This window comes from Oncorhynchus masou, chromosome 16 (genome assembly GCF_036934945.1).
Source record: "Oncorhynchus masou masou isolate Uvic2021 chromosome 16, UVic_Omas_1.1, whole genome shotgun sequence".
Classification (NCBI taxonomy): domain Eukaryota; kingdom Metazoa; phylum Chordata; class Actinopteri; order Salmoniformes; family Salmonidae; genus Oncorhynchus; species Oncorhynchus masou.
The window spans coordinates 2,959,742-2,975,097 of NC_088227.1; the positions used below are offsets into that span (position 1 = coordinate 2,959,742).

The following is a 15,356-nucleotide window of genomic DNA, read 5'->3' on the forward strand; positions in this document are numbered from 1 at the left end:
TTTAATCTCTTATTGAAAGTGACTGCATTCACCTAAAGTAGGTAAAACAACCACATATCCCAATCATTGCAAGCAAAACAACGATCTGTAGGGCGACAGGGTAGCCTAGTGGTTAGCGTTGGACTAGTAACCGGAAGGTTGCAAGTTCAAACCCCCGAGCTGACAAGGTACAAATCTGTTGTTCTGCCCCTGAACAGGCAGTTAACCCACTAACCTTGGCCTAGTTAAATAAATAAAAATAAATAATTAAAATCAGTGTTCGTGAGAGTAAAAGACAAGTATTATTTGCTGGGAGTTATTTATGTTTTTATTTATTTAATCTACTGGCATATGCATTTCACAGTATTTATTAAGTGCTTATACGGCAAAGCAACATTTATTTTGTAAGATTCAGACAGTGGCACAATGCTGTGTTTGACAATCATCTATGTTGGCAGGATTCTAAAGTGGCTCATGTTTTTACAATTGCAATAAAAAAAACTACTATGAAATAGAAGTGCAAGTACGCATCCCTGAGATCAAGAGGAATACACGTTACGGTTCCTCTGTTCCACTTCCGTCCTCAAACAAAAGCATCTATTGACTAGCAACAAATAGCTGTGAGGATCCAATGGAAAGGCAGTCTTCTCAGCACTGAGCGTCTTGGCAACCCATGAGGGCGTTCCACATGTCTCGACTCTGTTCCTGGGCAACTGAGTTGTTGCTGTAGTCCAGGAGGTTGCCGCACCACATTCCCGTGCCCTTCAGGCCCAGCTCTCGTACATATGCCACCTTCAGGGCAATGCTTTCTGGGTCGTCGTACCACACCTGATGGATCTGTCCCCTTTGGTCCTGTGGATGATAGTTCAGTTCAAACTCTAATGAGGCAACAGCGACAATGGCACCCTCTTTGCAAACAAGGAGGATAATGCAGCCTTGGCGAGAGTTCAACTTGAGCCAGAGTGTTTTATTGGATTTGGAGGAAGCCATTTGTTGTGAGGTGACTGTGTTAGTTCAATCTAACAGCACTTCAGTCAAATAGCCTTTCCCCCAAAATGGCTGCAGCTTGCGTTGAGTTGTCATTTGCCACCAGCAGCCCAGACAAATGGGCTTAGGCTACTTGTTCAACAAACTTTCTATACAATGTGTCTCCATACCTTGTAGTTGTAGTAGGGAGCCAGCTGGACTTCGTCCCACAGCCTGCCAGACAGAGAGCCGTTGATCTGTTTCATCATAAAGCTGTAAGGGATCTGACGGCCAGCTGCATCGCTACAAGGTGCACCCCGGAACGGAACCTTGGCTAAGGAGCACACCCCTTCCTAATTAGAGAAAAAGACACATAGTTGAGACAGCAGGACGATGTTCTCTAATTTTTTTCTGCTACAGAAAGTTCACACCACTAGACTTTTTCAACATTTTGTTGTTACAAAATGGGATTCAAATTCATAGAATATTCATTTTTATGTCAACGATCAACACGAAATACTCTGTCAAAGTGGAAAATTATTAAATATATACATCTCTTGATTAGATAAGTATTCAACCCCCTGAGTTAGAATCACCTTTGGCAACGTTTACAGCTGTGAGTCTTTGTGAGTCTAAGAGCTTTGCACACCTGGATTGCACAATAGTTGCACATTCTTTTTAAAATAGGCTGCCAAAACTGGTTGTTGATTATTGCTAAACAGCCATTTAAGTCTTGCCATAGATTTAAGTCAAAACTGCAACCAGGTCACTCAGGAACATTCAATGTCGTCTTGGTAAGCAGATTGGTAAGGTTATTGTTCTGCTGAAAGGTGAGTGTCTCCCAGTGTCGGAAAGCAGATTGATATAGCCTGATGAAGACAGCTTGTCTGTCAACATTGGACATTACATTTTTGCATCTGAGCTCCTAGGAAAGGAAAGCAGATTGAACCAGGTTTTCCTCTAGGATTTTGCCTGTACTTAGCTCTACTGTAAAAAACAGAAAAGCATACCCATAACATGCAGCCACCATCATTCTTGAAAATATGATGAGTGGTACTCCATGATGTGTATAGTATGTTGGATTTGCATTAAACATAACGCTTTGTATCTAGTACAAAGTTAATTTTTGCAGTTTTATGGTAATGCCTTACTGGAAACAGGATGCATATTTTGGAATATTTCTCTTCTGTACATGCTTCCTTTCCACTCTGTCAATGAGGTTAGTATTGTGGAGTGAGTGACTACAACACTGTTGATCCATCCTAAATTCTCCTATTACAGCCATTGAAAACTCTGTTGGAAACCCGGTGTGGTTTCATTCCTCTCCAGCAACGTATTAATAAACCATCCAAAGCGTTATTAATGCCTTCACAACACTGAAAATGACTTTATTTTAGATTTTACCTATCTACCAATAGGTACCCATCTTTGCGAGGACCACTACCATAAAGGCCTGATTGGTGGAGTGCTGCAGAGATGGTTGGGAGAACCTTCCAGAAGGACAACCATCTCCACAGAGAAACTCTGGAGCTCTGTCAGAGTAACCAGCTCCCCCGACTGCTCAGTTTGGCCTGGTGGCCAGCTCTAGGAAGAGGCTTGGTGGTTCCGAAACTTCTTCCATTTAAGAATGATAGACAGGTGTGCACCTTTCCAAATCATGTCCAATCAATTGAATTTACCACAGGTGGACACCAATCAAGTTGTAAAAACATCTCAAGGATGATCAATGGTAATAGGATGCACTGGAGCTCAATTTTAAGTCTCATAACAAAGGGTCTGAATACCTATATTAGCTAACACTTTTTTAATTTGTCATGAGGTATTGTGTGTAGATTGATGAGGGATTTAGTTTATTTAATCCATTTTAGAATAAGGCTGTAACCGAACAATGTGGAAAAAGGGAAGGGGTCTGAATACTTTTCGAATGCACTAATTCCACTTTGACATTAAGGGGTATTGTGTAGCCAGTGACAAAAAAAAACTACATGGAATTATTTTTAAATTCAGGCTGTAACAAAAAAAAAAGCCAAGGGGTGTAAATACTGAGGGCACTAAGCACAAACTTGAAAGTGCATTCTGTGCAACTTCTGGCACGTGTTTACTGTGAACACTGAGGCTGTACCTGCTTTAAGTTGAACATTTTAACAGTGGCCAAGAAGGCTACTGTGGCTATTTGATCATAATGTAGGTCTACCAGAGTAGCCTAACATCAAAAACAGAGAAAATGCATCCTGTAATATTTTAACACGGAAATAGCTATTGAAATAAACTGTTCCATGATACAGCCTACAGTAAGTAGCATCCAACGTGTTCAATGTAGGTCTACAATCCATGAGACTTTAGAGAACATCCTGACAAAATGTATGCTACCCTCTACCTATCGGCTTCTAAGATTATTCAAGTTTGTCTCGAAATATAACACTGCCTCTTTAAGACATAAAAAAGCTATTTACCTGACTCAATTTTCAAAGATGGCTAGAAATGTACATGTTTTGTGCTCTTGTAGGAAGCAATCACTCCCCATTGCTGACCAGAAATAAGGTATAACTGGGCTAATAACCTCACTAACTAGCAAAGAATGAATACATGTGCACACGTGGCTACATGAGGCCCTGATCTCAAAAACAAGCGCATCTACTTGCGATCGCTCGTGCCTGTGAATGCAATAGCATCCTCAGATGATGCGCTCTGCCAAAATCACAGACTGTCTTGCATAGTTGGATTTGTTACGGTATTGTGCATTGAAAAGTGGCTAATATGTTGATTTGATCATAATCCCCACAGTAGAGGGAAACATTGATAGTGTAAACTAACAGGGCATACACTCCAGTAAAGTTGAGAAGTTCAATTTTGGAGTATTCACCTGGGAGAAGTCGAGACAAGGGTAATCATAGCCATACCATGGTACTCCCATCACAAGCTTCTTTGGATCTATCTTCATCGCCAAATATTGGTCATACGCTGGAATAAAAGACAGAAAGCCATAGCAGGTTAGAATTAGTCTGTTCAGCATGACAAGTAGTGGCTAGGGATCCGTAGTTTTCAGCTTTAAGTCAAATAACTGCAATAAAATGGCTTCTGGTTTGGGCTTCTCGAGGTCCTTCTCCACAAATTACTTACCTGACTGTGTCTGATTGAATGGAGCATTTGCCATCGCAACACAATCGCCCCATATTTGACTCTGTTCATCATATGACATCACAAATAGCAGGTCGCAGGACTCGGCAATGGCGGCGTAGTCGTAGCAGCGCCCGTCTATACACTTGGGCGACCAGGCAACATCAAATGACACCTGAGAACGAGTCAGGAGAAGAGGGTAAGTTAAGGGCACGGAGGAAGCTGGGTCCTATTCATTAGGGCAGTGGTTTTGAAATATCTCATCTGGTACCCCCAGACAGTCCACACTATTGTTGTAGCCCTGAACTAGATCATCTGGTAAACCTAATCAAAGGTTTGATAATTAGTTGACAAGTTGAATAAGGTGTGCAAACTCTGGAATAGTTCAAATACATGGAATGGCTGGGGGTCCCCAAGGAGAGGTTTGAAAACCCCTGCATTAGGGCACATCGTAGTAAAACAAAAAGTGTTTCTTATTGGAGAATTTCATGTAGTCCCTTCCTGTTTCAGTTCATTTTCTTCTGTTTGGTGCCTAATGAGTGTTTTCAGTTGTGACACCCAAAAAAGCTTAAGTATGCAGATTGTAAGGTTGGATTAATCAATTTACTTTTAACCAAAATTGTGAATGTGGCCCGCTTTCATTCGTGAATCAGAGCGTAATTAGCCTACACGCCAACATATCCCCTACACCCCAAGTTATTGGTCTGGCATGACTAGGATACATTATTGTATTCACCTGGGAACCTGGGATCTCTCTATGAAAGGCCTCAGTGGTCTCTTTGACGAGTGCTGTCAAGGTGTAGTACTCTGGGGAGGAGTCGGCCACCTCTTGCTCAATGTCTATGTTGATGCCATCCATAAACTGCCTCTTTGCCAAGTCCACTTTGCTTGTGATCCATGCTGTCCTGTTGGCAGGGTCCACCATTTCAGGGATAGACACATCACCTACAGTAAAGAAATATACAACACTGAAAAATGCATTTAGGATTAGAGCACATGGAAGGCTCATCTAGGGCAAGCCGATATATAGAAATATTTTGATGAATTCAAATGTCAATTTTACCACAATGTTCCAAATGACTATTGCAAGAAGCAATTTAAAGGCAAAAGCTATTTTTTTGTAATCATTTTTTTCCCAATATGGCTAATTTTGTAGTTGAGGGACATCACTCAATTCTGATTAGGCCTGGCTCGCAGAAGGCATTCCAATTCATCCCAAAGGTGTTCGATGGGGTTAAGGTCAGGGCTCTTCCCCAAACTGTTGCCACAAAGTTGGAAGCACAGAATCGTGTAGAATGTACAGAACCAGTCACAAGTTTGGACACACCTACTAATTCAAGTGTTTCTCTATTTTTACTATTTTCTACATTGTAGAATAATAGTGAAGAGATCAACACTATGAAATAACATACTGAATCATGTGGTAACCAAAAAAGGTGTTAAACAAATCAAAATACACTGCTCAAAAAAATAAAGGGAACACTTAAACAACACAATGTCACTCCAAGTCAATCACACTTCTGTGAAATCAAACTCTCCACTTAGGAAGCAACACTGATTGACAATACATTTCACATGCTGTTGTGCAAATGTAATAGACAACAGGTGGAAATTATAGGTAATTAGCAAGACACCCCCAATAAAGGAGTGGTTCTGCAGGTGGTGACCAGAGACCACTTCTCAGTTCCTATGCTTCCTGGCTGATGTTTTGGTCACTTTTGAATTTTGGCGGTGCTTTCACTCTAGTGGTAGCATGAGACGGAGTCTACAACCCACACAAGTGGCTCAGGTAGTGCAGCTCATCCAGGATGGCACATCAATGCGAGCTGTGGCAAGAAGGTTTGCTGTGTCTGTCAGCGTAGTGTCCAGAGCATGGAGGCGCTACCAGGAGACAGGCCAGTACATCAGGAGACGTGGAGGAGGCCGTAGGAGGGCAACAACCCAGCAGCAGGACCGCTACCTCCGCCTTTGTGCAAGGAGGAGCACTGCCAGAGCCCTGCAAAATGACCTCCAGCAGGCCACAAATGTGCATGTGTCTGCTCAAACGGTCCGAAACAGACTCCATGAGGGTGGTATGAGGTCCCGATGTCCACAGGTGGGGGTTGTGCTTACAGCCCAACACCGTGCAGGACGTTTGGCGTTTGCCAGAGAACACCAAGATTGCAAATTCGCCACTGGCGCCTTGTGCTCATCACAGATGAAAGCAGGTTCACACTGAGCACATGACAGCCATGACAGTCTGGAGACACCGTGGAGAACGTTCTGCTGCCTGCAACATCCTCCAGCATGAACGGTTTGGCGGTGGGTCAGTCATGGTGTGTGGTGGCATTTCTTTGGGGGGCCGCACAGCCCTCCATGTGCTCGCCAGAGGTAGCCTGACTGCCATTAGGTACCGAGATGAGATCCTCAGACCCCTTGTGAGACCATATGCTGGTGTGGTTGGCCCTGGGTTCCTCCTAATGCAAGACAATGCTAGACCTCATGTGGCTGGAGTGTGTCAGCAGTTCCTGCAAGAGGAAGGCATTGATGCTATGGACTGGCCCGCCCGTTCCCCAGACCTGAATCCAATTGAGCACATCTGGGACATCATGTCTCGCTCCATCCACCAACGCCACGTTGCACCACAGACTGTCCAGGAGTTGGCGGATGCTTTAGTCCAGGTCTGGGAGGAGATCCCTCAGGAGACCATCTGCCACCTCATCAAGAGCAGGCCCAGGCGTTCTAGGGAGGTCATACAGGCACGTGGAGGCCACACACACTACTGAGCCTCATTTTGACTTGTTTTAAGGACATCAAAGTTGGATCAGCCTGTAGTGTGGTTTTCCACTTTAATTTTGAGTTTGACTCCAAATCCAGACCTCCATGGGTTGATAAATTTGATTTCCATTGATAATCTGTGTGATTTTGTTGTCAGCACGTTCAACTATGTAAAGAAAAAAGTATTTATTAAGAATATTTCATTCATTCAGATCTAGGATGTGTTATTTTAGTGTTCCCTTTATTTTTTTGAGCTGTGTATATTTATATTTGAGATTCTTCAAAGTGGCCTCCCTTTGCCTTGATGATGGCTTTGCACACTCTTGGCATTCTCTCAAGGTTCACATATGCTGAGCACTTGTTGGCTGCTTTTCCTTCACTCCCCGGTCCAACTCATCCCAAACCATCTCAATTGGGTTGAGGTCGGGTGATTGTGGAGTCCAGGTCATCTGATGCAGCACTCCATCGCTCTCCTTCTTGGTTAAATAGCCCTTACACAGCCTGGAGGGAGAGGGGGGGGGGGTCATTGTCCTGTTGATAATCCCACTAAGTGCAAACTGGATGAAATGGCGTATCACTGCAGAATGCTGTGGTATCCATGCTGGTCAAGTGTGTCTTGAATTCAAAATAGACATTGTCACCAGCAAAGCACCCCCACGCTTCACGGTGGGAACGCGGAGGTAATGTGGAGATAATCTGTTCACCTACTCTCCGTCACAAAGACACAACGGTTGGAACCAAAAATCTCAAATTTGGACTCAGACCAAAGGACAGATTTTCACCGGTCTAATGTCCATTGCTTATGTTTCTTGGACCAAGTAAGTCTCTTCTTATTATTGGTGTCCTTTTGGTAGTGCTTTCGACCATGAAGGTCTCCTCTGAACAGATGATGTTGAGATGGACCAAGTAAGTCTCTTCTTGTTGAGATGTGTCTATTACTTGAACTCTGAAGCATTTACTCGGGCTGCAATCTGAGATGCAGTATCCTCTGCAGCAGAGGTAACTCTTGGTCTTCCATTCATGTGGCGGTCCTCATGAGAGACAGTTTCATCACAGCGTTTGATGGTTTTATCGTGAGAGCCAGTTTCATCAAAGCGCTCGATGGTTTTTGCGACTGCACTTGAAGAAACTTTCAAAGTTCTTGAAATTTTCAGATTGACTGGCCTTCATGTCTTATAGTGGACTGCTGTTTCTCTTTGCTTATTTCAGCTGTTCTTGCCATAATATGGACTTGGTCTTTAACCAAATAGGGAAATCTTCTGTATACCACCCCTACCTAGTCACAACACAACAGATTGGCACAAACGCATTAAGAAAATAAATTCCACAAATGAACTTCACAAGGCACACCTGTTAATTGAAATGCATTCCAGGTGACTACCTCACGGAGCTGGTTGAGAGAATGCAAAGAGTGTACAAAGCTGTGTTGTGGAAAATTAAAAAAAATTCATGTTAGCCCATGTTTTACTGGTTAAAGAATTGTCTTGTTATACGTGTTTTTTCTAACCTGATACAAACTTGTCTTTGTGGGACTTAGTAATAAGACTGCGCGTACAGCCACGGTCCGTTTGTGTGCGACCGCAAGATGTGACATCCCGTGGGTTTACCATCTACAGTAATTTGCAGAAAGGAGCACAATATAGTATTTGTTGTTGTGAATGCAGTGATACGGTTGAGCCCTCGGGCTATCAACCTCATGCCATCTTAAATCTGCACAGACTAATTGCCTTTCACACAGTATCTGCTGACTGCCACCTATACAAAAATGATGTGCTTCTCTATAAAAGCATTGAATCGGCACTGTTCGTTGAGCTCTTCAACTATGCACTGTTGAGTGGATAGTTGATTCTCCATTTTTGCAAATCTTATAATAAAGTGTTGCTTGAAAGAATCTACATTCTCTCTTCCTATAGAATTGCTACCACAGCTGTCAAGTCAAAGGGTGCCTACTTTGAAGAATCTCAAATATAAGAAAAGTTAAACACTTTTTTGGTTACGACATGATTCCATGTGTAATTTCATAGTTGATGTCTTCACTATTATTCTACAATGTAGAAAAAAGTAAAAAATATAGAAAAACCCTTGAATAAGTAGGTGTATCCAAACTTTTGACTGGTACTGTAACTAATGCTATTTGGAGAGGATTGGATTTGATATACTAAGAAAATTCTAGTAACATGAAGATACTAGCTAATGCTAAAACAATAGCTAACTGCTAGCAGCACTTTGAAGGGACCCTAAAAGTTGTCAAGGGACAACCTTTATTTAACTAGGCAAGTCAGTTAAGAACAAATGATTATTTACAATGACGGCCTACCCCGGACGACGCTGAGCGCCGCCCTATGGGACTCCAAATCACGGCCGAATGTGATACAGCCTGGATTCGAACTAGGGACTGTAGTGACGCCTCTTGCACTGAGATGCAGTGCCTTAGACCGCTGCGCCACTCTGGAACTCCCAAATTAATGTTTGTAGTGACTAAGAGAAGAACATTCTCATTAAAGGACGGACATTGTTAATAGCCATAAAGTGATCAAGTGGGCTTGAGGTGACATTGACAGTTTTGGTGCTCACAAGTTTTGCTGTGACAAGTCAGTACTGTCTAAAAGGAGTTAATTTGTAGTATTTTGTTTTTCTTAACAAATGTTTGTTTATGTGGATTAAGGTCTTAAAGAGGGAATTTTACTGTCATAAAGTTATTTTCTATATTTCGTCTGTAAAGGAAAGAGATTGAAATGATTTTTGCTAAAGCAAAATAATATTTTTTTGTATGGTTTATGGAACCGGTTCTATAGGTTAAGTCACACTCGGTGTAGAGGATTTTGGTTAAATATTTTCTTGGTGTCTATTTTCTGTGCTACAAAAAGTATGCATATTTGTATACAATAAAACATACATTTGGTTGCAATTTTGAAAATAAGTTTATTTTGTGTAAAAAGGGACCCACAGTATTGTGATTACAATTATTACCAACTCCAAACTTTCTATTCATAAAACAAAGCTGAACAACAGAGTTCATGAAAACTGAAGAGTCAATAAACCAAGATACTGTGTCACAAGCCACACTCAATAAACCAAAACACTGGTTCCCTTTTATTGATGTCCTCCAATAATTACATCCTTACACTTAGGTCTATTCTGTTTCTTTTTATCCTATAAAACTCTAGTCCATGCCGATGACAAGCATACACATAACGATGCAGCCACCACTATGTTTGAAAATATGAAGTGTGGTACACTCAGTAATGTGTTGGATTTTCCCCAAACATAAGACTTTGTATTCAAAACATTACTTTCTTTGCCAGTATTACTTTAGTGCCTTATTGCAAACAGGATGCATGTTTTTTAATATTTTTATTCTGTACCGGCTTCCTTCTTTTCACTCTGTCATTTCACTCTGTAGTTATGACTAGAGTGAAATGACTGTCATAACTACAATGTTAATGATCCATCCCCACTTCTCTCTTATCACAGCCATTCAACTCTTGAATTGTTTTAAAGTCACCATTGGCCTCATGGTGTTATCCCTGAGTGGTAACAAAGGCAACAAAATGTGGGAAAAAGGGTCTGAATACTTTCCGAATGCACTGTATATGAATTGGAGCTGATTTGCTGGTGTTCACTGTATTATGTCCAACAATAAAAATAATTACAATTTTTTTGCCCAGAAAACTTGGGGAACCAAATAAAATCACTGGGCTGCCAGTTGAGGAAGCCTGGGCGAGGTTGTTTTCAAATACCAGTAATATCCTTTCAAATCCATGTATGGAGGTGATCAAGTGCACACTGGCATATGGTTGAGATGAGAGGTCGGCCGATTATGATTTTTCAACACCGATACCGATTATTGGAGGACCAAAAATGCTGATACCGATTAAAATCAGTTTATTTTTTTTTGTAATAATGACAATTACAACAATACTGAATAAACACTTATTTTAACTTAATATAATACATCAATAAAATCAATTTAGCCTCAAATAATGAAACGTTCAATTTGGTTTAAATAATGCAAAAACAAAGTGTTGGAGAAGAAAGTAAAAGTGCAATATGTGCCATGTAAGAAAGCTAACGTTTAAGTTCCAAGTTCCTTGCTCAGAACACGAGAACATATGAAAGCTGGTGGTTCCTTTTAACATGAGTCTTCAATAATCGCAGTTAAGAATTTTTAGGTTGTAGTAATTATAGGACTATTTCTCTCTATGTCATTTGTATTTCATATACCTTTGACTATTGGATGTTCTTATAGGCACTTTAGTATTGCCAGTGTAACAGTATAGCTTCCGTCCCTCTCCTCACCCCTACCTCGGCTCGAACCAGGAACACATCGACAACAGCCACCCTTGAAGCAGCGTTACCCATGCAGAGCAAGGGGAACAACCACTCCAAGTCTCAGAGCGAGTGACATTTGAAACGCTATTAGCGTGCACCCCGCTAACTAGCTAGCCATTTCACATTGGTTACACCAGGTTCATGTCGGGAGTTGATAGGCTTGAAGTCATAAACAGCGCAATGCTTGACGCACAACGAAGAGCTGCTGGCAAAATGCACTAAAGTGCTGTTTGAATTAATGTTTACGAGCCTGCTGCTGCCTACCACCGCTCAGTGAAATACTTGTATGCTCAGTCAGATTATATGCAACGCAGGACACGCTAGATAAACTAGTAATATCATCAACCATGTGTCGTTAACTAGTGATTATGATTGATTGTTTTTTACTGCATTCGCGTAACAGGCAGTCTCCTTGTGGAGTGCAACGAGAGGCAGGTGGTTATAGTGTTGGACTAGTTAACTGTACGGTTGCAAGATTGAATCCCACGAGCTGACAAGGTGAAAATCTGTCGTTCTGCCCCTGAACGAGGCAGTTAACCCACCGTTCCTAGACAAGTGACTAGTTAAATAAAGATTAAATAAAAGGTGTTAATAAAAAATAAAATATATATATATTATTTTTAATTTTATTTTAAAATCGGCCAAATCGGTGTCCAAAAATACCGATTTCTTTGAAAACTTGAATCGGTCCTAATTAAATTAGCCATTTCGATTAATCGGTCGACCTCTAGTTGAGATGCCTAACCTTACCTTTCAGGACAAGCCGTGCTCCTTTTGAGTGGGCGTGGCACATGAGTTCAGCATCATATTTCCCAAATGCAGCAACAGTTGTCACTTTTCCCCAATCATATGACTTCCATGCTTTCTTGCCCACATCAAACACAAACACCTGAAAGCAAAGAGACCAGTGGCAGGTGATGAATTCTAAAGCCTCTTGTCGTGTCAACTACTTTTGTTTTTACTGAATCTAGGCTAGACAAACATATTTTCACGATTTCATTCATATCAAATGAATCAATACTGGTCACTTTAATAATAATGTTTTTCTGATTTCAGAAAACGTTTGACCTCTGTCATTGCCAACAAAGGGTATATAACAAAGTATTGAGATAAACTTTTATTATTGACCAAATACTTATTTTCCACCATAATTTGCAAATAAATTAATTAAAAATCCTAGTGATTTTCTGGATTTTTTTTCCTCATTTTGTCTGTCATAGTTGAAGTGTACCTATGATGAAAATTCCAGGCCTCATCTTTTTAAGTGGGAGAACTTTTGGTGGCTGACAAAATACTTTTTTGCCCCACTGTAGTGTCAAGGCCATCCTATTCAACTATTGCTGTATATATACACAATATTCTATCCACAGCGTCCATAATGTCTATACATCCCATCACATTTACATACCGTATTTATACTCCAGACTCCGACATTCCTCATCCTAATATTATATATGAATTAATTCCATTCTTGTGAATTGTTAAATATTACTACAATGTTGGAGATAGCGAAATGCTTGTGTTCCTACACCCGCAATAAAATCTGCTAAATATGTTTATGCAACCAATAACATTTGACTTATTGGATTTTAGACACAATATTGGATTTGAAGCTAAATCCATGGTGGTCCCAAATATAATCTGTGGTGGACCTGACTTAATTACAACAGTAGGGCTAAATATACAACATCATTCAAGGAAACTTGGACCCCCAACAAAATCAAATTCCAATGTCTAAACCCATTTAGAGCAGATTACACAAGACACAACATTAAACACATTTTCAACATTATGCATTTGTCAGGCAGGACGATATAGCACTGAATGAGAGCAAGTGTGGTTTGTGACTACGGCTATTAATCATCTATAAAAAAAAGAAGCTTACATTTATCATCAATATTCATAGTTGTCGTGTCCACCTATTGTATGTGTTTACAATTCTATATTTCCAAGATGCATTACGATACAAACAATCTGCATTAGGGTATGTAAAACTGACAACGGACTACTTGTATTACGAATTGTAACAATAGTAGAGCTTGCAATATTGGATGACACAAATGTATGCGGCCCATCCCTCCAGCCAGTCGTTATTCTGCACTTTTTGCGTTTAGGGTGTATGTCACAATATCTATCAATTTAACCACTTGCAGTAAAATGTGTACACAACCATCCACTTTATGTTTTGTAAGAGCTATCTCAAAAATGTCGGGGCCTAGCCATTAGCCTAGTTTGTCAGTGTACGCTCACCCACGACTTCACCCAAATGTTAGGGTTTAGTGTCACATTTTATGGGCTGTCAGCCTAAACTCTCAAGTAGTTCCATCGTTTATGCTACCCTGTTTTAACAGCAGCATGGCGGGCTACATTTCTGCTAAACCGGTCATGCTAACGTTACCTCAAAGTCCTTCTCATCGCGAATTTGTTGACAGAGTTCCTGGATCTCGCATGGACAAACTTCTGCCTTGCAACATACGCTAACCAGCGTCAGAAACAAAAACAGCCACATTGTTGACAACAGTTGGGTAAGGTTTCGCACTAAATAGTTTTTTGGTTAGATATCCGGAGTTTTGCGCGTCAATATCTCTTCGACGGAAGGTCTTACGTTGCTTAGCGTGATATATCTAGTATCACATGACGATAGCGTCATGGCTAAATGCTATGCATACATGGAGTGGCTCTGAAAGTGGGCGCATGTCAAGCGAATCAGCTAATTGGGCACATTTGTTGTCACACAAGGACGTTTTGCGTGGCTTTTATTTGATTTTTTTTTTTTTACTTAACCTTTAGTTAGCTAGGCAAGTCAGTTCAGACCAAGTTCTTATTTACAACGAAGGCCTACCAAAAGGCTTCCTGCGGGAATGGGGGCTGGGATTAAAAATGTAAATATAGGACAAAACACACATCATGACAAGAGAGACACAACAACACTACATAAAGAGAGACCTAAGACAACAACATAGCATGGCAGCACCACATGAAAATATGGTAGTAGCACAGAACATGGTACAAACATTATTGGGCACAGACAACAGCACAAAGGAGGTAGAGACAACAATACATCACACAAAGCAGCCACAACTGTCAGTAAGAGTGTCCATGATTGAGTCTTTGAATGAAGAGATGAGGATAAAACTGTCCAATTTTAGTGTTTTTTTGGCAGCTCGTTCCAGTCTGGCATTCCCTGGATTTATGGTGCTTTCAAGACAACTGGGAACTCGGAAAAACAACAACAATTCCAAATCGGATGACCATTCAAAACGTATTTTCCCAGTAGGAGCTAGTTTTTTCCTGGGTTCCCAGTTGTTTTGAACTCACTGAAGTCAGATGTCCCAGTTCCGAGTTAACAGTTGTTTTGAGCATGGGAGAAATAATGCTAGATTGGCCAATGTTGAATTAATTAAAAATATATATATTTAACCTTTATTTAACTAGGCAAGTCAGTTAAGAACAAAGTCTTATTTACAATGACGGCGAACCCCGGACGACGCAGGGCCAATTGTGCGCCGCCCTATGGGACTCCCAATCACGGGCCGGTTGTGATACAGCCTGGAATCATTTGTATAATTTTAAGCTTGAAAAAGAGACCCTTAAACCGAGACTTGGGACCACACAGCCACTCCACTGAATAGCAGGCTAGTGATTGCTTTGCAGTGCTTGCAGTTAGCCACTGCTTACTTCATTGTTGAATTTGCGATATCCAACGTGTTGTGTAATCTTTATGTCCAATGGCCAATGAGCACCGATAAGTTTTATCAATAATTTCTCCATTATTTCTCTTCATATGACAAGGGTTTAAAAAGGATTTGCCAGTAGATTGTCGACTTCATGATGATGGCTGCCAGCTAAGATTTTGAAAGTATAATGTTGACATGATCAGTCTAATCAAAGCTACTGTAGATATAACATGATTTGATGTTATTTTATCTATGGCCAATAACTTTGAACCTTCTAGGATGGGCACTTCTAATGTAACTCTATGGCAGCACCCAAGGGGCTTGAATTATCGAGCTCTACCCCTAGATTTGGCGGTGAAGTTAGTGTCTCCATGAATGACAGAACACTGAGCCAATCACGGCACAACAAGAGAACATTACCAACCCTTATGCTCCGTATTTTTCCACTGGCTGCCCAACCACCAAAGAATGCACCAAGCTAGGCTGTAGCACCTGCATTTTGGAGCTGCCTTACTCAAGAAAGCAAAA

At 41.0% G+C, this 15,356-nt stretch overlaps 1 protein-coding gene across 1 annotated transcript; it reads right to left on the bottom strand.

Moving 5' to 3' along the window:
* Positions 1 to 294: 294 nt before the first annotated feature.
* On the bottom strand, positions 295 to 13,779 carry ctbs (chitobiase, di-N-acetyl-). Its single transcript, XM_064990553.1, has 7 exons — positions 13,550 to 13,779; positions 11,902 to 12,040; positions 4,799 to 5,007; positions 4,066 to 4,237; positions 3,809 to 3,906; positions 1,137 to 1,298; positions 295 to 831 (listed from the first exon to the last, which is right to left on the bottom strand). The coding sequence occupies exons 1-7, from the start codon at positions 13,658 to 13,660 to the stop codon at positions 628 to 630; spliced, it is 1,095 nt and encodes a 364-aa protein (XP_064846625.1). The 5' UTR covers positions 13,661 to 13,779; the 3' UTR covers positions 295 to 627.
* Between the last annotated feature and the right edge of the window lie 1,577 nt (positions 13,780 to 15,356).